Source organism: Dermacentor andersoni, chromosome 10 (assembly GCF_023375885.2).
Source record: "Dermacentor andersoni chromosome 10, qqDerAnde1_hic_scaffold, whole genome shotgun sequence".
Taxonomy (NCBI): domain Eukaryota; kingdom Metazoa; phylum Arthropoda; class Arachnida; order Ixodida; family Ixodidae; genus Dermacentor; species Dermacentor andersoni.
In genome coordinates, this window is record NC_092823.1 from 5,071,646 (window position 1) to 5,096,520 (window position 24,875).

The 24,875-nt window shown below is 43.0% G+C and overlaps 2 protein-coding genes and 2 long non-coding RNA genes across 4 annotated transcripts in view; 2 read left to right on the forward strand and 2 right to left on the reverse strand.

The window, feature by feature from the left end:
* The window catches only part of LOC140213771 (uncharacterized), a 231,441-nt gene that overhangs the window by 51,533 nt on the left and 155,033 nt on the right, over positions 1-24,875 (forward strand). The gene's annotated exons all lie outside the window — the stretch shown is intronic.
* LOC140213645 (uncharacterized) lies at positions 224-1,548 on the reverse strand. Its single transcript, XM_072284894.1, has 2 exons — positions 1,263-1,548; positions 224-867 (listed from the first exon to the last, which is right to left on the reverse strand). Exons 1-2 carry the CDS (start codon positions 1,362-1,364, stop codon positions 619-621), a joined length of 351 nt encoding a protein of 116 aa, XP_072140995.1. The 5' UTR covers positions 1,365-1,548; the 3' UTR covers positions 224-618.
* On the reverse strand, positions 1,615-3,718 carry LOC140213772 (uncharacterized). Its single transcript, XR_011890712.1, has 4 exons — positions 2,962-3,718; positions 2,364-2,472; positions 2,033-2,150; positions 1,615-1,669 (listed from the first exon to the last, which is right to left on the reverse strand). It is a non-coding gene; the product is annotated as an uncharacterized lncRNA (long non-coding RNA).
* Positions 9,963-21,732, forward strand: LOC140213781 (uncharacterized). Its single transcript, XR_011890726.1, has 5 exons — positions 9,963-10,247; positions 11,001-11,091; positions 15,544-15,729; positions 17,813-17,974; positions 21,635-21,732. It is a non-coding gene; the product is annotated as an uncharacterized lncRNA (long non-coding RNA).

The window sequence follows — 24,875 nt, forward strand, 5'->3', positions numbered from 1 at the left end:
GTTTATGCACACATCACATGCGACAGTCTCTACATTGAAGAAGTGTGAGAATCATGAGTACTCAGTAGTAGAGACATTATGCAACATATCACAGACATGTTGGAATAAATATCGGATCACATTGTTCTTGCATCATAATATATCACAGGTAACGGCATGCATCGTTTAAGAAAACTGTTGTACACTGCACAAGTACACAGTAATAACAACTGGCTTAAACTGTGTATATTGACAGGTTGCTTTCGACATTATAGTAAGGCCTGAAAATTTCACCATTCGATGACAAGGATTAAATTGTAGAACACTTGCAGTGTGGCGTCGTGCTTAAATTGGCATGACAATAACTAGGCACCTCAAAATTGCAGTGCCACAGTCGGAATGCCCGCACACACCAGGCCTACAGGCACTTTTGCAGGTGAGCCTGATGGTGTGCACGCTCTTATGGCTGAAGTAAACCTTGAAGAAAAAATTCATGCTGCAACGGCTATGCTACTTATGGTTGCATTAAAGGGTGACTTCAGCAATTATTTATTTGCAAACTAGCAATATTTGCCCTTCATATCATTAATACATCAGCAAATTTTAAGATAAGTTACAAATTCCTTGCCTATGCTACCTTTAATTATGTGGGGCCTGAGAGGGGGGAGGGGCTTGGCTGCCACCATGCCCCAGTGCAGCCAGCAGCAGCTGAAGCAGGCGCTCGTTGGTCTCGTGCGACCGACGCGCCACTTCGAGGCGTTGCCGCTGCACTTCGAGGCGCTGAGACTCCACTTCCCGCATTGCCGCCACCTCCTCCCCGAGGTGCCGCAGGCTCTCCATGTGGGCCTCGTGGTGCTGCCGCAGGCTCTGCAGGTGGGCCTCGTGGTGCTGTTAGCAAAGATGTGTAATTAGTTTAATTACAGAAGCTCAGTAACAGGGCCTTTGTGTGTTGCATTCATCCCCATTTGCAGGCTATTGTCTTGTCATTGTATATTCAAACACTGGAAATATCTTTCTGGCCCATCAAACTTGTGCCGTCGCATTCCATTAAGATGTGTTACATGGCTATACCTGCTTCCTTGAATTCAACGCCACTTTTTTCTTTTTGCCACATAATTGCGTAGATATTTACACATGTTATATCACGCGAATGTGTACAGGATATCACCACAGGACTACACGTATACATTATGCTTGTTCACTGATTAATATAATTTTTAGAGAGGTCATATGCTCATCAATTTCATACGCAGAAAAATATACATCTGTGGCCTTGCACATACCTGCCGGTTTTGCTCCAGCAGTTGTTGGCGGAAGCGAGTGTCCTCTTGAACTCTGGCTTCCTCCAACTGGCTCTGGCGAACGTATGCGGCAGTAGCCGTCATCACAGCACCATCAAGTTCCTGCTGCCTGGGCTGTCTACGGGGTGCCCGTGGCTCTCGAGGGGTAGGCTGCGGCACCTGGGGGGTAGGCTGTGGCACCTGCGGGGTTGGCTGCGGCACCTGCGGGGTTGGCTGCGGCACCTGCGGGGTTGGCTGCGGCACCTGCGGGGTTGGCTGCGGCACCTGCGGGGTTGGCTGCGGCACCTGCGGGGTTGGCTGCAGCACCTGGGTGGTAGGCCGCGGCACCTAGGTGGTAGGCCGCAGCACCTGGGGGGTAGGCCGCAGCACCTGGGGCGTAGCCGGTGGCTCTTCATGCAAGGCAAAAGCAAAGACTGCTCATTCACTGTTATCCGACCTACACAGATTGATTGTCCTAACCAGTCACTTTGAAATGTCATTATAGCTGCATAGCTACAATAATGATACACAAAACAGGTAGTTAGAGCAAAAGATGCCACAGAAAGTTGCTGGTAGCAGTAACCCATAAGAAGCACAAGGAATCTCTATTACAACATCAAGTCATTTGTAGTCTTGCATTTCTCCTTCATGAATGAGAGCTGGATGTTGGACACAAAGGTAATAACAGCAGAGTGACGTACTTTACTTCATAGCAAGATCATACAGCAACTGCAAACAACAATGCTACTACAAAAGCTAGGTCACTGCCTTACGTGTAAGGCCACTTGGCCCAGCAACAGCTGCAGGGCCCGACACCACGAAAGCAGTTGTCGCTGGTAGATTTCTGCGGGAACCGCTGGGCCCTGCAGCTTCCTCTGAACTTGCCTCGTCCTGCAATCAGAGTAGTGTTCAGACATTGCGAGCAGTGTGTGCAATGCGCATCATGTACACAAGTTGCTGCTCAGAGTACATAACCTATATTGTCACTTGCACAAAAAAAAGGGCTTAAAAATTTTGCAATATTGTGTTACAATGTAATGCTGAAAATTTGTGAGGTCACAGCAGGTCACACAAACAACACTTTTTTAAATCCAATGTACGCACCTCGCTATCGGGGAAGTACTCAGGGGGGGAAACAAGGACCCCTCCTGTCCTCATAAGGACGTCGAGGACGCGGCCGTCCACGCCACCCACTTTGCCACCTCCAGTAGCCCTGCAAACACGGCAACAACGACAACGTGAAACTACGTTACTGTCAGCATCATTAGAAGCTCACCTCTTCTCGCTCGCGGCCCTGGCCGCTTCTTTTTTCGCTTTATGGGCCATCTTGGCCCAATGGTTCCGCCAACGGATGGTGGCCTTTACGGCTGGCCCCTGTGCGTTAAGCACCGCCGCCACCTCCTCCCACAGTTCGTTTTTTCGAGCAGCAGTCATACGTGGCGAGAACTCTGTAGAAGCTCTCGCCAGGTATGGGTGCTGCTCGATGAACTGCACGAGAATAGCCGCCTGCTCTTTGGACACCCGCGGCCCTTTTGCTGCCATTTTCTCTTTGTCAAATTGGGAATTTCAGCCGGCCCGCAGCACAGTAAGAAATTTAGAGGCAAACATTCTGTCTAAGCTAAGCGCCTGCAAAAGTGCTCACTACGACTTATTTCTGCCTTTTTATACCACTAATGTAAAAAAAGGTGAAGTCACTACTCACATTTAATGTTGTAGCAGCTTCTTTCTCGGAGCGTATCAGTGCAGGAAGTATTACCGATGCAGCGATAACTTTAAGGAAGCTATCGTTATGTCATGGCGGTGCCCTATGGAAAATGCCTTGACAGTTCTCGATCCACTATGTTGCAAAGTTTCACCTCGGGGGCTACGGATAATTCTTCTTGGCTCTTCCTAAAGAAGAAATTATCACACGTCAGACATGCAGCGAAAACCACACGACAATGCAAGCACTACACGAGCAATAATTACTCACCTCAATCAGTATCTGACGGGGGCGGGGCCGCAATTACGGGCACGCAAGGGGCTGTCAGCTGTTCAGACAGACACGCTAGGGGCTGTCAGCTGTTCACAGGTAAACAAAGGCTGCCATTTTGCTTGCGCTCAACGGCATGGATTGGATGCACATCCGACTACTATGTGGCTACGACTTCAAAAATAGAGCACTTGCGTTTGCATTTCTTTGGACTGCGGCAGCTTTTGCGTTGTACTGTAACAAATAGAATTTGCTTTACGCAGCATGGAAGTCCGCTTTTATTAAGTGCCGTTTTACAAAACAAATTTGCTATACAGTCCCGGAAAAAGAGAAGAGAATACGAAAGAAACATCCGGCCAATGAAGGGAGCTTCTGATTGGACGATCCAAGAAAACGTCGTGCCTACGTACACACAATTTCCAAAATCGGTGACGTCACGCGAGAAGGCATTGGCATGAAAAAAGTCATTTCTACAAAATCGCACCCCTGGATGGTATTATGATAGCATGGCAAAGGATGCGATTGACTACATTGCCGTGTCGGCCTCGTATGAAAATGTGATAAGAATCTTGGGAATCAGACATCACGGCGACGTGTTCACGGATACGTGTTCTCTGTTTGGTCTACAAGTGATGGCAAGGAAAATGGCCGGATCTTCAGTTTGACTAATGGAGGTTAGATTAAACGGGGCCTACACTAGCTCTTGCAAGGTGTGGTCGACCACTCTGACCATGTGGACTTGCCGACCGAGTTGCGCAGCCCTGTCTACATAGGTGATGCTGTATGGGTTGATCGCGATATTGCTGTTGTAGCGTGTCTGCACGAGTGTGACGATGTTAGGCATCAAAATCTGGGTGCCCATTTCGTGGCATAACACCTGACGGTTATGCACTGCCCGATTTACGGAGTATAGTGCTTTGGTGTTGGTGAAGCATAAATCTGCAACAGGGTACTCTAGGCGGTAGAGGATGGTGCGGTCTGCCGGGATTATTACTAGAAGTTCTCGTTGATTGATTAGGTGTGTCTGGATGGTCCCGCTAGCAGTATTTCAGACGCCGATATATTTCAAGCAGAGAGTGCAAGTGGAAGGGTCAATGCCTAGAGCCTGCTTGAAAGCCTATCTAAGTACATTGTCTGCACTGTCCAGCTCAGTGGATGTGAGCGACAGGTAAGGAGATCAATAGGCTTCTCCACTGATGACTAGAGTTTGTATACGAAGTCTTGTAACTTCATCCTCCTCTAGGCCCTGACGTCGAGTCATCATTATTACTTTGGGACACTGGTTCTATAGTAAAAAATAAAGTTTTGCGGTGCAAGGATAATTCTTCCTTGAAGGCAAATCGAATCGCGGACCAACGTGTTAGAACTCGTTCTAACATTTGAGCTAACCAGGAGGCTAACCTATCCCAGAGAGAGACATAAATTATCCTACTCTAGAAGAACCAGGGGCAGAGAACGTTGAAGTGTTGTTCTGCGGAAGTGTGCAAGGGTAAGGAAAACATCTAGGCATTTCCTTTTTAGTTACGTGGTGTAGTCGAAGGGATGAGAATTTTCCCGTTTCATAAACATTCCTCCATATTTCAGGCATGTGCACTGTGCTAAAGTGCACATTAACGACTCAGTGGCCTTTTGTCGAACATTTGAGATTCGAGTATCGGTCTTGGTTTACCTCAGTGTCTCAAGGAATTGCAAGTGACAATTTGCGTCTGTTCCGGTAGATTAGGAGTCCCGCAGTCAAACAGGATATTGCAAAGGGCAAATAGTTGGAGGAAGAAATGTTCTAAAGAGTCGCAAACGCACAGGTGTTCCAGCGGCTCCCAAACGCGAACAATGCATTGCCTATAGCAAGCCTATCCACTTGTTTCGTCTGCCGTACGTATTCGACAATATGACACATATCGAACGATGCGAAATTTAGCCTACATTTGCGCTGCTTTGAATATGTTGAAGAGTTAGCGAAAGTCGGCTTTAGCTCGGCTCTGCGCTCCCCCATGGAAGACTTTTGCCATATTTCTCAGACCCGTCATCTGCGATCCAATTCAGTTCAATTGAGAACAAATGACACATGACGCATGACACACCGTGGGCGACACCGGGTGCGTTTGAGCCGTGCGTCACATTTCAGACCGCATTTTTGGGGACGGCACTAAAGTGCATCTACCTATCGATAGCTTTGTGAAGGGGACTTGAGCCGTTCTTCGTCGCCATGTGGTTTTCACAATCGCTCACAGCTGCTCTTTTGTTTGCCGTCGCCGAATTTTGTTGTGCAGACTAACCACCGAAAACCAACCCAGCACACGCAGGTAACGCAGCTTCCCATTTTTCGAAATTCGTATTTCGAAAAACAAAAATTCTTTTTTCTCTGCGAACGCGGTTGAATGTCGCGTGCGCGAGCGAGGGACGCCACCGGAATGCGTGCCCTCCCATGTGGTGCACGAGGCAAAGGGGTCAGGCCAGGCAGGAGGGTCGTTCTTTTGCGGCGGCTGCCAGGGTGACTCGATGCCCTCCTAGTCTAAATACATTGTTGCGCCAAAAAAGGAAAATAAGGACTTGGGAAGGAAGAGTACGAAACGACAGATCTTCCTTCCCAAGTCTATATTTTCCTTTTTTGGCGCAACAATGTATTCTTTAGATCTCAACCAACTCGCCCAGCAACAAGTTCTGCCCTCCTAGTCCGCTGCTCTGTATAGAGGAGACAATGCGGCGTCTACTACGGCACTGGCCAACCGAATCCCCGTCGCCGTAGTAGACGCCTTTGGCGGACGCCGTAGAAACGCGTTGCCGGCGCTCGTGCGTCTTGAAAGCAATCTTCGACCTAATCAAAGTGTGCGCCGGTGCGGGCCTCATCTTCAAAGCGATCTGCGATGTTTGCACAGTGCGCGTAGTTCCGGTAGCTTCGTATGCGCTGTGCTATCGACGTTTCCTTTGCCTTGAAGCGACAGATGCACGGTAGCCAATTGGCTCACAGCTGCTGCGGCGATTCCTGACTCTACCGTTTTCGCAGACAGTTTCCGCTGTCATCGAGCGAGATGTTCTCATGTTTACGTGTGCACGCGTAACACCGTGCTGGTTAATGTAGTTAACGGGCTAGTTTGTTTGAATCCACGATGGAATAGGTTAGCGCGACTGAACAAGGGCTTCAAAAGAAGCAGAAACGCAGAGTCAGCGCTGTCTCCGTGTGTCCGTTTCTCTCTACGTCCTTGTGAAGTCCCGCTCACATATTTTATTATTTTTAATTTAGTTAGTAAGCGAATGTTTACAAGTTTTTGCGACCGATAAAACTACAGTCCTTACTTCGCACAGCTATCTACTAATTTTATACCGCAAATGATGCTTCGCCTTTCGGGCGGAACTGAGAATTTTTTAGCCAGCCGAATGGCAAGAATGTGTGAATGATCAATATATGCGGAAGGAAACTACAATTGCTGCACATAACGCTCGAAGCATTGATAACAATTACGTAAAGGCGTTCAGGAAGGCAGACTATATTCAAGAAAGAAGGGCAGTAGACCCACCGAATTTTAAACTGTCGGGCTGCACATAAGTCGTGAGACTGCATCAACTTTACCTTGGTCGACTAATAAACTCAGTTTAATATGCAGTACATGGGAATAAATATTCGAAGTATTCCTGCATAACTAGGGAAGCTAGGGTAACATACTCATTTTCAAATTTAAACTACATAAAAAAGGCTTTCATGTTCATTGTTATTGTATATGTATCGTATAGAGTTCGATACACACATAATCTAAAGCGTAAAGGTTTTCTTTTTATCGTATGAAAATGGTGTGATTGTTTAATTATTAACTTTCAACGTCCAACAGTAACAGTTGGACGTATAAATTAAGAATCAACGTATGAAATATGTTATACATAAAGTTTGCGGGCTATCTGGTACGAGTTGCTTTAGCGCTGGATTTGTCGAGTGGTGCCTAGCATCTTTGCTGAACGAGTTCCAAGGATCACATATAATAATAATAATAATAATAATAATAATAATAATAATAATAATCTTTATTACATCCAGTCATGACATGGTTACAGATCCAGCCCGCATAAGCAACATTGCGTGTGTGCGAGGCTGGGCAGTCAGCTGGTATGTGTACAAATAAATAAATAAAGAAAAAATATAGGAAAGAAAATGATATTACAAAAAATGAACAAAAGATATTATTGCATCAACAGGAAAAAAAACACATTGATAATAATGACTTCACAATGTTTCGCATGCTTCAAATCCCGAAGAAAACTTCAAAGAATATGGGCATTACGTTTCACCGATGACCTTAAATATGATTTTATTTGTTTAAATGTTCCTGCGATATCATTCTCATTCAATTTATTGAAATTAGCCGGCACGTAGAAAGCAGGAGTCCTCTTGCCGTAGTTTGTGTTCACACGAGGTACCACATATTTTTCTGTCTGACGTAAGCTGCGAGATTTCACGTTCAAGTTTTTGAATTTAGTAGAAAAATAACTCTTACACATGGCGTCGAACAAAACTTGTTGCTCGACCAATAACATGTCTGAATGGTACATGCTCAGCAAGACATCTTCCCCATGACCAAGTGTGCCATACGAGAGGCTCTAGGCAATTTTTTTAGGGTGTGGTTAATTATCTTAAGTCTACTAGAAGAAGCAAAGCCATAAATTTTTATTCCGTACTTTATTATCGATTCCCCAACTGCTTTGTAAACCATTTTAAGAACATTTACATCACAGAAAGATTTTAGGGCATACAAATGATCGCACAGAGCACGTAAGCGTCTTGCGAGCTCTTCAATGTGGACATTCCATGACAACGTGCCGTCGAAGTGTACACTGTAAAAAATTTCCGTCATTATACGGAGAACTGCAGGGTAAAAATACGGAAACTATGTCATATTTCAAAAATACGGCAAAATCTGCCGTTAATATACGGAAAGTGCTCTCCGTTTTCAGCTTTACGGACATTTTCACTGTAATCGTATGTACGGCTATACACCGTTTTGGACGAAACAGACAGAATTCCGTATTTTTGTTATGAGAACATCCGTATTATTGTGAGAAAACTTAAGCTGTCTGAATGAGCGCTCGTACTCAGCCAACAATATTTTATTGAACACGCAAACTGTACGCATTATGAAGATGCGTACAAAATGTGAGAGCTAGCCTTCTACCAAAAGTTGCAATAACAGATCGTATAAATATATATACGCATCTTCTATTGCGGTCGCAGTTTGCCGCGCATATGGGCCTCGCTGATCATATGCGCAAATATATGCGTGTTCTCGCAATGTTCTCAAATTAAGCGCTTTGTAGTTAATAGTTGTAGTTTAAGTGAACGAAGAGCCGTGGACATACGAGCATACGTAAACAACCTTGCAGCATTCAGGTGCTGGTGCACTGGGAATGACATTGGTGCTCTGTATACGCCAAAAATTGTGTGCACTCTAAATCAGTACCGAAACGCAGGGAGTGGTATAATGACCGTGACGGCATTTACATTTTGCAACAAATGGTCTCGTAGGGGGCTGGCGGCCTATAGATCCAAGTACAACGGTCGGATGAAATTTTCGAATGCGGCAAGCAATTAACCCAAGTGTCAAAGGGCATTGCTGAACTGCAATGTAGTTGGTTTAACTCATTCCCATAATATTTACAAAATATCTCGTCTCTGACAATAACTGCCCATTCATTGAGACAAATCGATTACGGATAATCTTCACTGTTCATGTGTTAATTCTTGCGATAAGATGTAATCGCAAACATTTGGGGCTTCATCTTGAACCAAGACCGGTAAGCGCGCTCGTTCTTGTATGGTAGAATAAAGAACGCGAACATGCACCGACATGTGTGTAAACTACTGGAAGGTGACTGAAGATGAAGGACCTATTACCGTGCTAGTACTGTGTGTACTGTCAAAAAGAAGAAAAAAATAATACGGAAAGAAAGAATGCCCAGTGCCGAGATGTAACGATTCAAGCTTTATTTCTTTTTGACCTAGAATGCAACACCATTAGTTCCATGTGCTTTATATATGGGTAATGTTATGACACAACTCATTATTTACCCGTTCATTACATGCACCAACCAGCCCAAATTATCACTATACTAGAGATTATGGACGCATCGCAGTGCATTGCTTTGCACTTCATTGCAGCACAGGGGTTAGCTATCCCCAGTAGCGAACGCTTTGGTTGACCTCCCTGCCTTTCTGCTTCTTGCATTCTCTCTCCTTTTGTATAAAACGCACTAACTTGTGGGAGAGAAAGTGTTCTCCTCTTTTAGAATTCAACTAATTGTCAAGCAATTATATTGCAGTTCCAGTAACTGTATCGACCGGGTCCCGGTCGAAGAAACCAACAGCAGGCGTTTCAAGACAACAGTGAACTGTTATGTTTATTGCGCTGGGCATTTTATACCAGAGCGAGGGAAAGGGGGTAGTGGAAATAGAGGGCAAGGAAAGGCACGTGTCGTTCCAGCGTGCCAAGATAGCTTGTGCTCGTTGAACTGATACGATACAGTAACTAGAGCACAAATGCGAAAACGAAACCGATTCTGCGGCACCAGGGGGCAGCGCGCGCTGCGCGTCCGTTAGGAGTGGCAGGCGGAGCTGCACATGTGTAGTCAGCCGGAATTTTTCGTGTCGTGTTGTAAAAGTTGTTAATTTGCCGTAAATATCTCTTGATTTGTACTCAAGAGTGAAGCAAGACTCCAAGGAAGAGAGAATGACGCATCGGGAGCGAAGAACAGAAACGATGTATGGTTACGCTGCTTGGGTCTCGGCACGTTCGAATTGGCAAAGTTCCGAATTTGTCGCTGTGTTTTGTACGCTTGTGCGCTCGTCATTTGCCGTCATCGCGCGGAGATATTTGCGCTGGATGCCTTTCACTTCGTGTACAAAACTCTGCACGCTGCGGCATCGAAGAAGTTGTCCTGTGTTTGGGTGCACGTATGCGCTTGGACACGGATATATCCCGCTTGCTCTCAACGGGTGTTCAACAGTCTACGCGCACTCGTAACTTGCTCATGAGGTAAGCCCATTTTAATATTATTTGGTTTGCATAACGTAGGTGTCAAAAGTGATGTGCGGTAAGCCGGTGTCGCGAACAGAAATATTGTTTCAAAAGACCACTATGCAACGTCTTAGGGCAAAACTGACGCATGAATGGGGAAATGGATCACCCTATCTTTTCAGATCGATTCCAGTCGTAGCGCGATCGGCTCGATCGCAATTTCCGTGAGGTACTTCTAACCTTTTGCTCACTCGCGTTAAAAGCGTAGAATAAAACTGCGTTCAGTTGCGCACTTGTATTGACAATTGTATTGGCTTGAGAGCATACTGTATCCGATACAAGAACTTCTGTTAAAATACGGAAATAAACGTTCGAGGCAATAGCAGTCGCTCACTACCTGTGATCGTTACTTTCTTGCTTGGGTGCACGTTTTAATTGTGACCAGAAAAAAAAAAGTTCTTTCCTCTGGCTGCTCTGCTGTGTTTCCTCGGTGCAACTTTTTGCAGTGCAGCAAGACGTGTTGCTTCGAATGATGTCTGGGCAGTCAAGGCATTCGTGTCAGTAAGCAAGCAGTAAACGGGGTATCAGTGCGAAAAAAATTGGACATACAAGAGAAGCGAATGGTATCATCATTGACTCTTTTATTTTACGAATAATTCAGTTGTATTACTAAATCGGAGAGTGAATATGCATGAAAGTCAGATTGTATTGATACTCAGCAATAACAAGGTAACTTATCATTACTAATCAATCCTTTTCTTTTACTGAAAGGCAAGTTGCTGTTGTGCTGGAGCTGAGAAGAGGTCTGCTGCCTGCAATGGGTCCATCTCTCTCAAGTTATCGCAGTATTGTAGCTCTCAAAGTGAGTGGATTTTTTTTTCTCTTAGCTATTTGCCACCTGAATCATGACTGCCACCTGCCACCTGAATCAAGCTGTGTAGGTGATCACTGTTAGTGACATTGGAGTGCTGGTGGACAAGCACTCCTTTATGATTGCAACGCATATGACAGAGTGTAGCTGTGGCAGTATGCGAGGTGTTAATCTATAGGCCAAATTAGGTTCTTTGAGGTAATATGTTAATATATTGATGACATTGGATTGTGGTCTCTAGCAGGCAAAAATGCTAAACAAGGAGAAGTAATTTTAATTTGCACTTGGTAAGATGTGCAAGCAATTCAGGCTGTTACACATGAAATGGGACATTTGTAGATGTCTTCTACAATGCTGCAGTCCTGAATAGCTTCAGAGTTTAGTGATACCACTATAATTTCTCTGTAAAGCATGCAGCACAGTTTAGCATTGGGGGAGGCTGGCATCAACAGGCGTCTACTTACTTACTTAGTTAAATGGGGTTTAATGGCGCAAAAGCGGCTAAGGCTATGCTGCGCCAAACATGAGGTGTTTTAAAATCCAGTTAATGAAGGAAAAGGCGTTGTTAATAATCTATATTTTATGTAAAAATCCAGTGTCGTCTAGAAATTTACGAACGTCACATAATGGGACTAGCGGATCATCACCTAAAATTAGAGCAGGGTGTAAAGGTATGTGTAGTTGATATAATTTGTGCAAAAGTGTTCGTCTGTGTGTTTCAGTCTGCGTACATGTGAGTATTATGTGCATAACTGTTTGTGGCTGTTGACATTTCTCGCATGTTGGTGTGTCTTCTTTCGTAAGTAAGTAATTGTGTGTGAGGTGTGTGTGCCCAATGCGTAGTCGGCATAAAACTACATTGATGAACCGCTCCTGATGGTAGCATGACTTCCACTCGCCAACTATGGGTTTCGTGAGATGTAGTTTGTTTTCAGCACAATGGTCCCATTCGCGTTGCCATTTCGCCGTTAAGGCTTTTCTAATCGCGCGGATGCTATCTTTGTATGGAAGTGTTGTGTTTGTTATCTCTGTGTTCGCTGCCATCGATGCATATCTATCGGCTGCTTCGTTACCCGGTATCCCAACATGACTTGGTACCCAGCATAAGTGGATTGATCTCCCATATTTGTTAAGTGCGACCATGTTTAGTATGTCCCCTAACAGGGGTTCACACTCAGATTTTAGGTTTAGAGCCTTCAGTGTACTTAAGGAATCAGTGTAAATGACTGTGTTTTTGTGCTTGTCAGTGATAATCTTTTTCACTACAACCCATAAAGCGTAAACTTCAGCAGTGAAAACAGAGGCATGTTTTGGTGGACGAATACTTCTTTCCCAATTTTCTGTTACGGCCCCTACACCCACGTGTTGTTTTGTTTTGGGCCCATCAGTGTAGAATTGCATGTGATTTTGATATTGGTCCTGAAGAGCACGGAATTCTTGTATAATGTGGTCATGAGGAGTGTCTCTTTTCCCTAAATGTGTTAGTGTCCAGTTGCACAACTGCGTGAAATCGTACCACGGGGCCAACCGTTCTGGTTTCTTGGCAACCTGGAGGACTTCGTGGGGAATTTCATAATCCCGACACTATTGCTCATACTGCAGTACAAGTGGCCTAAACATGTTTGGTTTATTTCTGTAGTGTAAGCGTGAGTTGCACTGTGTGACGATGTTGTAGCATATGTGTTGCGGTGATGACTTGAATTCTGAGTACGTAAGGAAATGTGAGGAATGCTCTGCGCTGCTGTAATGAGGGTTCGTTACATTCAACATATAAACTTTGAATAGGTGACGTCTACTTACTGTGAAGTTCAAATGAGGTGTTACTGTTAGGGTGACTATATATAATTTATGGTTTAATTCTAATCTTGTATGAGGCAGACATAGTTTACCCACTTCGTTAAACAATAGAGATGTAATATCTATGTATACAAGTATTACCCATTCATTTATGCCATTTGGACAATGGCAGAAATGCATGGGCAATACTTGTGTACGTAGACATTACATCACTATTGTTTAACCAAGTGATGCCCCTGCATGCTAAATTTTACAGGGCTATTATTAAGTAATGTCAACTTTTGTTGTAACATTAAGGCACCTTTTATATTATTACAGATTACCACCATTGTGTACCATCATAGTGTGATATTTACACTAAATGTATTTGACTTTGCTATAAAACCCTGCACAGTGGTGCATCATGAAATTTTTTTCTATAGTTTCTGGCCTCAGAATGCACTTCACGTTATATTCTTGTTTGCAACAAAACTATAATGCAGGTTTCTCTCCTTATATATTGTGGCACTTCAAGCTGCGGCGAGCTAAACCACTGGGCAGCAATACTGGAATCGCTACTGCGTGTGGAGCTGTCTTCAAACACACACAAGGAATACATAATTGCTTTTGTAGCGAAAAAGAATGGAAACAAGAAAAACGACAGAACAAGGCGCTACTCTCAACTGACATCACTTTATTGCGTTCCTCCTTTGTAGACAGCAGAATCTAGAAGAACATGCGCTGTGAACACCATGTGCAGGAACCACCAACATCTGATCACAAGAGCACACTCATAGGACAGAATCCAAAAAAACCATATTGAGCACCGTACAAGGTTAAAGAAAGCACACTAACGCACTGTGACCCAATACTGGAATCCTGGCAGTATCCTGAATCCTGAATACTGGAATACTGGCAGCAATACTGGAATCGCTACTGCGTGTGGAGCTGTCTTCAAACACACACAAGGAATACATAATTGCTTTTGTAGCGAAAAAGAATGGAAACAAGAAAAACGACAGAACAAGGCGCTACTCTCAACTGACATCACTTTATTGCGTTCCTCCTTTGTAGATAGCAGAATCTAGAAGAACATGCGCTGTGAACACCATGTGCAGGAACCACCAACATCTGATCACAAGAGCACACTCATAGGACAGAATCCAAAAAAACCATATTGAGCACCGTACAAGGTTAAAGAAAGCACACTAATGCACTGTGACCTCAATGACTGTATGAAGAAAGCTTCCGATAACTCTCTGGCGGTGGTATCACGGCTCTTTTTCAAAATCGTAGTATCACGAAACATTGCGAACATAAGCGATCCATACCAACAGGCACAGGTTCCCATTTGGCTCAACATTGTAAAATATGGAAGTGCAAAGCCATGTTTCGTGATACTATGATTTTGAAAAAGTGCTGTGATACCACCGCCCGAGAGTTATCGGAAGCTTTCTTCATACAGTCATTGGGGTCACAGTGCATTAGTGTGCCTTCTTTAACCTTGTGCGGTGCTCAATATGGTTTTTTGGATCCCGTCGCATGAGTGCGCTCTTGTGATCGGTTGTTGGTAGTCCCTGCACATGGTGCTCACTGCACATGTTCTTCTAGATTCTACTATCTATAAAGGAGTGACGCAATAAAGTGATGTCAGTTGAGAGTAGCGCCTTGTGCTGGTCGTCTTTCTTGTGTCCATTGTTTTGCGCTAAACAAAGTATTTATGGATTCGCACCAACTAGCCCACCAATGCATTGTGTTGCGGGCACTTCTGAAGTACTGTCTGTCCAATAACCTTGGTGGCATGGAAGTGCCGTCCACTTCTATGCGTTGCTTTCTGTTTCATTGTGGCATCACATCACATTATATTCATAATGTGTATGTACTTTTTCTAAGAGACCCATATTCCTATCCTTGTGTTATATTTGCTGTCGCATTATTTATGTGCAAATGGCCAGTGCTCCAAGTTCCATTTTATCGCAAAGTAAACTGCTGGTACCTAAACAGTTCTGTATATCAGAAAACCAAAGCCGAACTGCCGAACACTATCAAGCAGCAGCCTTAGTACAGTGTCAAGTAGTCAGATTTCATTGGTTATGCAGAGGCGCACAGCGTACCTCTTTATTACTTGCTGAACAATTAAGCTCTGTGAAAACTGAGTATTTATGTAGCTTCAACCACATGCTATTGGCCATTGTTCCTGCCCTCAGCAAATGTGGAAGATTATCATGGCATTTCTTTTTCTAAGTCTTTTTCCTTACTACAGTGAGATTACTGCATGTGTAAGTAGGAAACGGATCACATAGGCAATCAAAAGCCAACAATGTGTAAACTTGGAACATTGATTGTACAGTTTGATGACCCAGAATAAGTAGAAATACACCATAAATGATTCACGATTAACTTTTACTTGACACAGGGCTAGAGCATACAGTAAGCATACTGTATGCTCATACGGTGTCACATAAATTTAAATTTTAGTGTAGCTTTATAGTGTACGCTTCTATTGTTGCATTCTGTCAGAGGGATGGTAATGTTTCGCGTGTCTAGCAACTAGACTGTCTATATACAGTAGTAAAAATGTGCGAACTTTGATTTGATACAATGTGTAGAACAATAAAGCCATACAATCAACGCACAGTGATGTGACTTTCTCTGCACATGTTGCAGGTTCAAAAAAGTATGGTGGAAGCTGTTGCCAAGGTTCCGACCAGAAAAGACAGCCAGTATAAAAGGGTCCACACCACTGATCTCTACTACAGGGCATGGACAGCACATCGAGCACCCTCGACTGAAGCCAACCTTGTCCCGGAAGTTGGTGCTTCACAACTTTGCGGCAGCACTTCGTTTGCACGGGTGTGTGGCATTTCTTCCCCTAACATGCCTGCCTGATGTGCCATAAACTACCCAAGCAGTGTTTCGAGGTGTCCAGAATTTTTCCATTGCAGTGTCTACAGTGTAGCTAACATAAGTGGCGTGCAATGGAAACACTGGTAAATTAGAAAAAACTTGATGTAAGAGAACACTATCGTATACGGGTTCAGATTGTCATAAAAGCGCTTACCAGACATGTAGAGACCTCCTAAAATGTGACATACCACAAAGAAGTTTTTCGGCAGCAATATTATCTGATCGCACGCACTAGTTAGTCCACCATATGCCCTGCTTCCAGGACAAGCGCCTGCATGACACCGCATTTCCACTGGCTTCACCTGCATCCGGTGCGGTGTGCTGCATCCAGCAAAGCATTAGAAATCACTGGTGCACAGTGTTTTCTGTCCCCTTTCTCGACACCTACTGAACACATGGTAAACTGTTTCCAAAGCAAAAAAACAGAGGGAAAGGGCTCTGAACACATTGCATTTTAAAGTGGCTGGTACTGGGTAACGCAAGTACTGTGGCATAGTAGATTTGCACCAGGCAACCTGTGCGCCCAAAAAGGCTGCTGTTTACTTGCAAATGGCCAACGTATTGTGAGCATGTTGAAGTTCTTTTTTTATTCTCATCGCTTATTTAGCTAGTGGAGACAGCTTTCACAACTGGAGAAGAAGCCTTGGAAGCATGAAACACTTCACAAAACCAGCTTCAATATATCGTGTCTGCATCACAATTTCATGGCTGCATGAGTGAACCCTCTGGTTAACATGTAAGAGTGTTCATGATGTTTGCCATGCAATATCCACTTTATTTACAGGTCAACCCTATCTTGAGATTTAAGCTGATGTTGCGTTTAGAGAAATTATGGCCGAGAGCCAGCTTTTGAGAATACAGATTGAGCTCGACAGATTAAATGCCAGAACAAGTCGTTGAGGATTTCAGATCAAGAATCTCCAAGGGCCAGTTCATTTAGTGGTGTTAATATTCTGCTCAAAGTTGTTGATTGTTACGTTCGTATGGTGCCCAAGCATTGCGGTAACAACTTCACTTGGAGTACATAGCAAGGGTGTATTCGACGTAAGCTGCTGGCTTTTTCCTGTGTTTTCAAAAACTGGTTTCTTGTTCAGTTCAAATTTTGAAATTTTGCATTGTTTATTATGTGTTGTGTTCTGTTTCCTGTTCCTGCAGCTTCTTAGTTAAACATCTGAATAGTGAACACAACTTGACCTTTTGCTTGATTTTCTAGATTACCGCCCTCGATGCCAAACAATTTCACTTCAAAACTGCTTGTACCGTACTGAAAGAATAACTTTTTTTTATTTTATTTTATTTCGAATACTGTTAGCCCTTTTCGGGCTGGTACAGGGTGGGAGGATTGACACATTTTGTCAACACATCAAGCAATGAAACAAAATAAATACATCACGAGAGGTACATTTCCAGCTTCCGTTCAAATGATTGTACAGTCATTGTGTCATCAAAAATCTGTACATCAAGGCCATTCCAGTCTTCAATTGTCTTAACAAGGGGAGAATATTTAAAAACATCAATTCTGGCATTGTAGGGCATAAAAAGCAGGCATAAGCAGCCATAGCCACCAATAACACGCAAGAGATGATTATAAAAATTGTAATATTGTTTTTTGATCTACAGGGTGTCTTAACTATCGTGCACCAAGGTTTAGAAATATGTAAATGCGATGTAACTAGACAAAATGAAGGTAATGTTGTTTGCCGTCGCTTGGAGATACTCTGATTATATTTTGCATTCTGCCTAATTACATAATTCTTAATTAGTTAATAAATATCTCCAATAATTAAATGAAATGTGTCAATGAAAAGTTGTAGAGCAATATGAAAGCCTCCCTATACACTTTTTTGTTACTGTTACTCATTGTGTGCTACATAAAAGTGTTTTTCCAAGGAATAAGCCTGCGAATACACATAAAGTGTCTTGAGTGGCCAGTCATGTGTCAGTTTTGTGGTGCAAAGCCACGAATACACCTTAAATGGGTTCTTTTAAGAAAAAGACTTGGCTCAGAAAATTATCCTTCTTTATGCAGCCTGTGGAGACAAGGTTTCTTAGGCATGGCCATGGCCCTCAAGGAAGATGCCGAGGCCACAGGCAGTCCCTCCAGCGACCGTGAAAAGGTCCCGTGGGGCACAAGTCTAATTTGGCACCCCTACCTTTCTCCTGCAGCTTTTCTGTCTACTTAGCTAACCAGGTGGGTCAATGATGGCACAGGGAAAAAAGAATCAACAGCTTCAAACGTAGAACTTGCTCAAGCTCAACGCATTTTTGGTGTGAAGTTCTTCCCTTATCATTTATCAAAAAACGGGTAATAAGTATATGATATGGTCTTCATACGGACACCTCTTTCCCACAGAGAATTAGCAGTAAAAAAAGCAGCTTATGAAGGCTTGAATATTAGCTAGGATGATGTGGCATAGATAGGATAATGATTATGAATGTTTCTGGTAAAGGTAGTGGTAGTAGAGTGAATAATCAGTTTATATATAGATTAAAAGACATTTCGTTCCAATGCCAGAATTTTAAATCATCCCAAATAATTCTTGCGTTTGATAGTCTATGCGCATTGAGTGACAGTGCTTCTTGATGCTTGCTTCTTGCTGACATCATTCTTATGCTGCATAATTCACCTGTTTAAATTCCCTATTTCTCCCGTTCAAGCAACTTTACATTCATCATAACATACCTTGTAGATGAGTTCCAGAAACTTGCTGATGAGATTAGGGGGCGGCGTGCACCCCAGGCTTAGATATGCATTCAAGAGCCTAATATCTTGCAAATGTTAGAAATACTCCTGCTAAGTAAGTTCTTGGTGTCATACAAGGTTATTTGCGATTACGAATTTGCCTAAATTTAGAAAACAGTCAATCTAAAACATGTCAAGCAATATCGCTGACAGTACACACACATTCCAACGGAACTAAATACAAATAAATATAGCACCAAATGCAGAATCATTGGCATGATGCCATTCTTTCAGTGGAGTAAAATCTGTCCTGCGTTGTAAATCTGGAATCCTTTATAATCCAGACTACTATATGCCTCATGAGGGTTGTGACGTAAAATATGCGTGTATTTATTCCTCGTTTTTTTTACTTTAAGACCCGATAATGCTTAAACAGCAGTGAAAGAACTGAGATCACGGTACTTAATACGTTATATTGCTCCAGAAATCCGTTTTTCTGCCGATCGCAGCATTTGACACTACCAATTTTTGACAGAAAATGTGAGACAGAAGGCACATAACACTTAAGGTGGTGCTATTCACTTTGATTGTTTGGGAACAAAACTCATAATGTACATGTTATGGCCCTACGTGTCATTGCCTTTGAACAACAAAATGGTAGGGGGTTTGCGCTTTGCAAAACTGCATGGAGGTTTTTACTGTGTGCAATCAAAATTAGAAACCTTCACAGCTGATACTAAATGCATTCTCCAAAGGTTTAGGTTATACAGGTACACTACTTTACACAGAACACACTCTTTTACCTCATCACTGCCCACACTCTTAGGCGCTCTTAGGCACAGAAGGGGCACTCTTTGGAGTGCCCCTTCTGCCACACAACGATAATCGTCATCTGCCTTGTTGCGTTTCCTTTCATTAACTCTGCGAGCCCTGTACTTTCCATAACGAACGGCATGCGCGTTATCAGCATGATAGCATTCCCGAAAGGAAAGTAGCGGGCGTGGCGTTTTAAAGAAAGGAAACACATCAAGGCAGATAACGATTATTGTGTGGCAGAAGGGGCACTCCAAAGGGTGTAACTGCCTAAGAGTGCAGGGGGTGATTCAGATTCTTCAAAGGTGTTTCATTGTATGGGATGGCACATCGCTCTTCATTTATTGGCAGAATATTGCATTCCAATTGTGTCATATGAGATGAATCCATTAGAGAGCTTTAACTTGCCCTAAATTTATTACAGCTCTGTACTGGTAAACTGGCAGCAGCTTGCAGTGCTTGTGGAAAAACAATTGTAACTGCCATATTATATGTAACTGCTAGTGCACAGGCATCGGCAGCAGCAATGGTTAGGGTACACTTGTTTCTTCTGTTCTGGGGTATGCATCCTCCACGAGAAAGTAGTTTTTTTCGTCTTCCTCTTCTACCACATTGGAATGTGAAATGGGGTGTAATTTGTAGGGTAAACTCTTGCATAAACTTCATGAGCATTTATTCTTGTCTGTGCCACAGATCATTGTTGCTACCACTATAAAAGCAGTTTACAGCACCCGTAGGGAACAATCTGTGAATCTTTAACGAACAGTAAGGATAATGAATAATCGAATAATTTTTAGTAATTTTCAACAAATTTAGCACTCTTTGCTTTCCACTGTGGTGTTTTTCAAACTGTAATGTTGGCACAAGGTTTGTCTGCAGGATGTCATTTTGTGTAAATGAGTGCACTTGTGCGCATAACACCTCATCGTCAACATTCTGCTACACAGAATGTCATTAGCTTTCGTATGCATTGGTCACTATCGGCTGCTCCTTTGTTAGTTGGAATGTAGCATTTATGTAAAGCACATTTGATGTTCTAACAAAAAGCATTGTGCCCTCTTATCTTCTAATTCTCCTACTTGATGCCTAGTGCTATAACAGCATGGTTGACACCATGAGAGTCAGTGTGGTGTATAATTGTGTCTGGTGGGGTGGGGGGTGTACATTAACTTAAGCAACTTTTCCAGACGACTTGAATCAATATTGTGGAATGCTGGTTTTTTTTTTCAATCACTGTTACCAAGTTTCACTTTGGTTGTGGCAACAAGTTTAATGTAGTTCGCTAGCACTCCTGCCAACACATATAATGTGCAGGCATCTGTGTTGAAAAAAAGACCAGCTAATGGTTTGCGAGGAGCAAAGGTCCATTTAGACCATTAAATTTTGAGCTTACACCGGTGGAAATAACTGGTGAATGAAAGCACACCCAGGAGAACTGACCATAATATTTTCTTTCAATATAATAATGATGAAGCTTTGAACTGCATATGAACTGACTTGTTTAAAAAATGACCCATTTCCTTGTTCAAGTAAGACAAAGGTTCCACAGGAAGACAGAAACTTGAAGCCGTCAACAGCAGCATGAATATAAACAGCGCTCGACGTTTTGCAATCTTGCACCTGGTTATCATATTGTCCATACCATTTTTTTTTTCCACAGGCTGTTCTTTACTGTTTTATGGTCATACCCAGTTTAATTTTAATGTCCCTATTTTTTAATATTTCGTTAATACATCTTTTCTTCATCGGCTTTTAACAAAATATATATTCATAATGTGCCTTCATTAACCATTTACAGTGATCTTAACCAGATGCATCTTGATACAAAATTTATTTTCCTTAATTCTTCGTTTTCCTTTTCCAAAAGTGCAAACTGTTTATCTTGATACCTATTTTGTCTTCTCGGAAGATTAGGTCTACTGGATTAATGACTGCTTACATGTGTACATCATTTTCTGTTTTGGTCACCCCTACTCTTTGCAAGAACTGACAGAAGTGCTCATACCCGCTCCGTCACAATCACCACTGCTAAGCACACCTTTCCTTCCTTTATTTTAACACTTTGGCTTCTCTTGACCTATTATATGCACCAGTTTCTTCTCCCCCAATGAGGCTAGGGGCCACTGAGCTATGCACAATCCAAAACAACACAGCCAAGGAAAACATTTGCTACCCTAATGACAAGCACCTATATCGAAATTTTGGCTATAGCAACATCCCTTGTTCCAACAATGTTGGTCTACTTACATGTTTTTCTAACACAGAAGTTACTGCTTTGTCGTGTTCTGTGATTATACTTTTTTGTCGCTTTCTTTAGTATGGATATTCACGAATACTATTTGTTTCTCCTAACAGCAGCAAGATTATCCTTGCAAGCATTTTGGGTCAAGAACAACTTTCACCAGGAAGAAGTGCAAGACGAGTGATTGAAGAAAATAAAGTTGCTTCTGTGATCTAAGAACTTGAGGACTGAAATGTTGCACCTTTGTGTATATATGCTATGCAGTGCATTCATATCACAAAGTGCAGTGTTTTATCTCTGCAGCCATGTCAGTGTGTTGGCAAGACAATTTTCTCAATGGTGACCTGCTGCTTTGTCTATGAGCTGCCTTCATGACATTTGCATTAAAGGCGATGTACTATCGTGGACAAAAGTACCCTGCAAGTGCGAGCGTTGACCAAATTGCATTTCTGTTCAAGACCGCTGAAAACAGCGGGTCACGTATGCACATTCCGAACGCAGATGGTAGCACAGCTGATCCCAGCAAATAGTGCACCATAAAATTCGGTCGACTCTCGCACGTCCTGGGCAATTTTGTCCCCGATGGCACATTCTTCGAACAATGGATATGCTCTGCAAGATGAAATACGGGAAGCACCTGTACTTTAACGGATATAGTACAGATTTAGCATACGGAGTCTTTCGTTTTCTGAATACGGCAAGCACCTGTATTTTAACGGTTATAATACAAATTCAGCATACAGTGTGTTCCGTTTTCTGAATACGAGAAACACCGTACTTTAACGGTTATAGTACAGATTCAGAATACAGAGTCTTCCGTTTTCTAGATACAGAAGCACTCGTATGTTGTATTACGGTCTCTCTTTTACAGTTGTCCGTTCTACGGAAATGACCGTTCTTAATCTACGGAAGAGTGTTCGGTCACAAATTACCAGCAAATTTTCTGTAAAGTAAGGAAATTTTTTTTTACAGTGTAGCTGAACGTGGTATCAGGCAAACTTCTTTCATGAACATAAAATGAGCATGTATCGGACAGTGATCGCTGATAATCCCGGCTGTGTAAATCACTGTGGCTGCAAGCGTTAACAGTGAAATTGTCGAGATCAGACTGAGAAGTTGGTGTCACGCGAGTAGGCGTTGTAATAGCGCTGCAAAAACCGGGAAGATTGGTTACGTTAGTTAGTGCATGAGTTGAATTGTTGTCATCAAGCACGTTAATGTTAAAGTTCCCACAAAGCAGCACTTTGTAATTGTGAAAACCAGCATGCTCTGAAAAGTTTTGAATAAATTCTAAGAAATTAGATATATTACCAGTAGGTGGTCGGTACATCACGACGAACAGGTTATCAGATTTACCGCCGAGCACTTCGTAATGTCACGTGATGCAAGTGAATTCCTCGAGCACATCATACTGTATACCGCGCTTGACATGCAATGCTACAAGGCCTCGCTTTTGCCAGTGCGATTAATAAAAAAAATTGCGTAGCCGTCTATGATCAGTATTTCACTGTGTTCCTGATACCACGTTTCGGAGAACATGATAATGCCACGTGGTGGTGACGTTGAAGAACACAGTAGCAATACTGTGAAGGACAAAACTAACTTTTATTGGGCGAACCTGTGCCCACAAAAACAGGCTACACTTGTAGCACAACCGTAGCGGCGAACACGGTCGGCGATCGTCGAAAATCTGATCAGCGGGTCCAGCGCGTCGGCTTTTACACAGTAGTCACCGAATGTTCCAGACTAATCGTTGGGACCCACGTGCCTTCCACAAAGTTCTACACCATTCGCGTCAGGTGATGAAATCAGATAACATAAGGTTCGGCGACAGCAGACAGCGGATAGAAGCATCGATAACTTTCCAGAATCTTCGGGTACATACAGGCGCGTCCCGCGCTGTGCGATAAGATTTGTTAGGCGGCGAAACGTGGTCGCCCGATAAATATAAGTACACGTGTCAATAATGTCAAACGGATAAGTAAACACGGCAAAAAACACAGTATGTCTTGCTTACGGGCAAGTGAACGTGAATTTACGTGAAATGCGGAAAGGTTTCTTGCGTGTGCAGGCAGAGCCATTTTACGTGGTAAGCTATATTCACGATACATCATGTAGTCAAAATAGAACAGTTTAACTTCTTTAGACACCATAATTTAGGCGACCTTCTGAACGTCAGCCTCCTAGGCGATGTGGATGACACTACCGGCATCAGTCTTGCGTGCAAGTACTTTCCCATTTCGCGTCCAGCCAAAGCGCCATTGAAATTCGCGCTTTCTTACAGTTGGAGAGAAGTACTCAGTGACAAATACTTCAGGAATTCCAATCGCATGGTCTCGCGCCCTAGCCTTCCGCGTCTTTTTTTTTTTTTTTTTTTGAGAACGCTGTTTTTCTGTCTGCTCTTAAACTGGGTAACTACATGATATTTTCCAGCTTCTCAGGTGGGCACACTGTGAGGGGGCACACAAACTTCAATGTGAGAAGGAGTTATGGGCTCACCTATTACATCACCAAGTTTTCGAACAAGTTCAGCAACGCGTTCTTTGTCCTGTTGTACAAGTCCCTTAATTTGTATTTTGGACCTGTGCGAGCGTTGCTCAGATTGAACAACTACCTTCTGAAGTTCTTGAATGAAGGTTTCATTTTCTTATTTCATACTGCAGCTCATGTTACAGATCCAAGCAGATCGAATACAGGAATTGATGACATATGTTGAAAGGTAGCATGTAAAAGCAACTAAAAAAACGAGCGCAGCATCACAATGCGTTGTCAGTTATTTTCCTTGCACTTAGCACGTAACACTTCATTAGACTTTTTAGAGAGTTCCCTATTCTCTATGGCTTCTCCAAGCCTCTTCTTCGTGTCCTCAAATTCATCGCTCATAAATTTAATACTGTCTGTTAGAGACTTCATTTCAGCACGAAGTTTCCGCATTTCGGATAGGCTTTCTCTATCAGCCGTAGATTTAGTCATGTCTTTGCAAAGGAAGAACAATACCAGTCGAAACAATATGTAACAAATATACGACAGATACACACCCATACATAAAGGCGGCAGCGACAGCATAGACTATCCTAATCACAAAACGTCTAAAATTTGCGCAACAACCTGCAGTACAGGATCAGATTTTTATCGTTGCTCCGATCAGCTGTCATTGCTACCAAGTGCCATTCCAGCAAAGGCAGCCGCCTTTTGTATCGCTTGTGCTAATGACGTCCTCAGACAAAGAATGGTCCAGGGAGTAGCACAAGCAGATCAAGGCTTCTGGCGGCCAGCAAGATTCGTGATGTCTTCAGTACAGGGATCAGGGCCCGTATTCACAAAAGGTTTTTACCTAGTAAAGTTCGTAAGAAC

What these genes read in the sequence shown, in the direction of transcription:
- LOC140213645 (XM_072284894.1), bottom strand. Translation starts at nt 1,364, where the DNA reads ATGACGGCTACTGCCGCATACGTTCGCCAGAGCCAGTTGGAGGAAGCC. An exon ending in TGCTGGAGCAAAACCGGCAG is followed by an intron (nt 868 to 1,262) that starts GTATGTGCAAGG and finishes CTTTGCTAACAG; the next exon opens with CACCACGAGGCCCACCTGCA.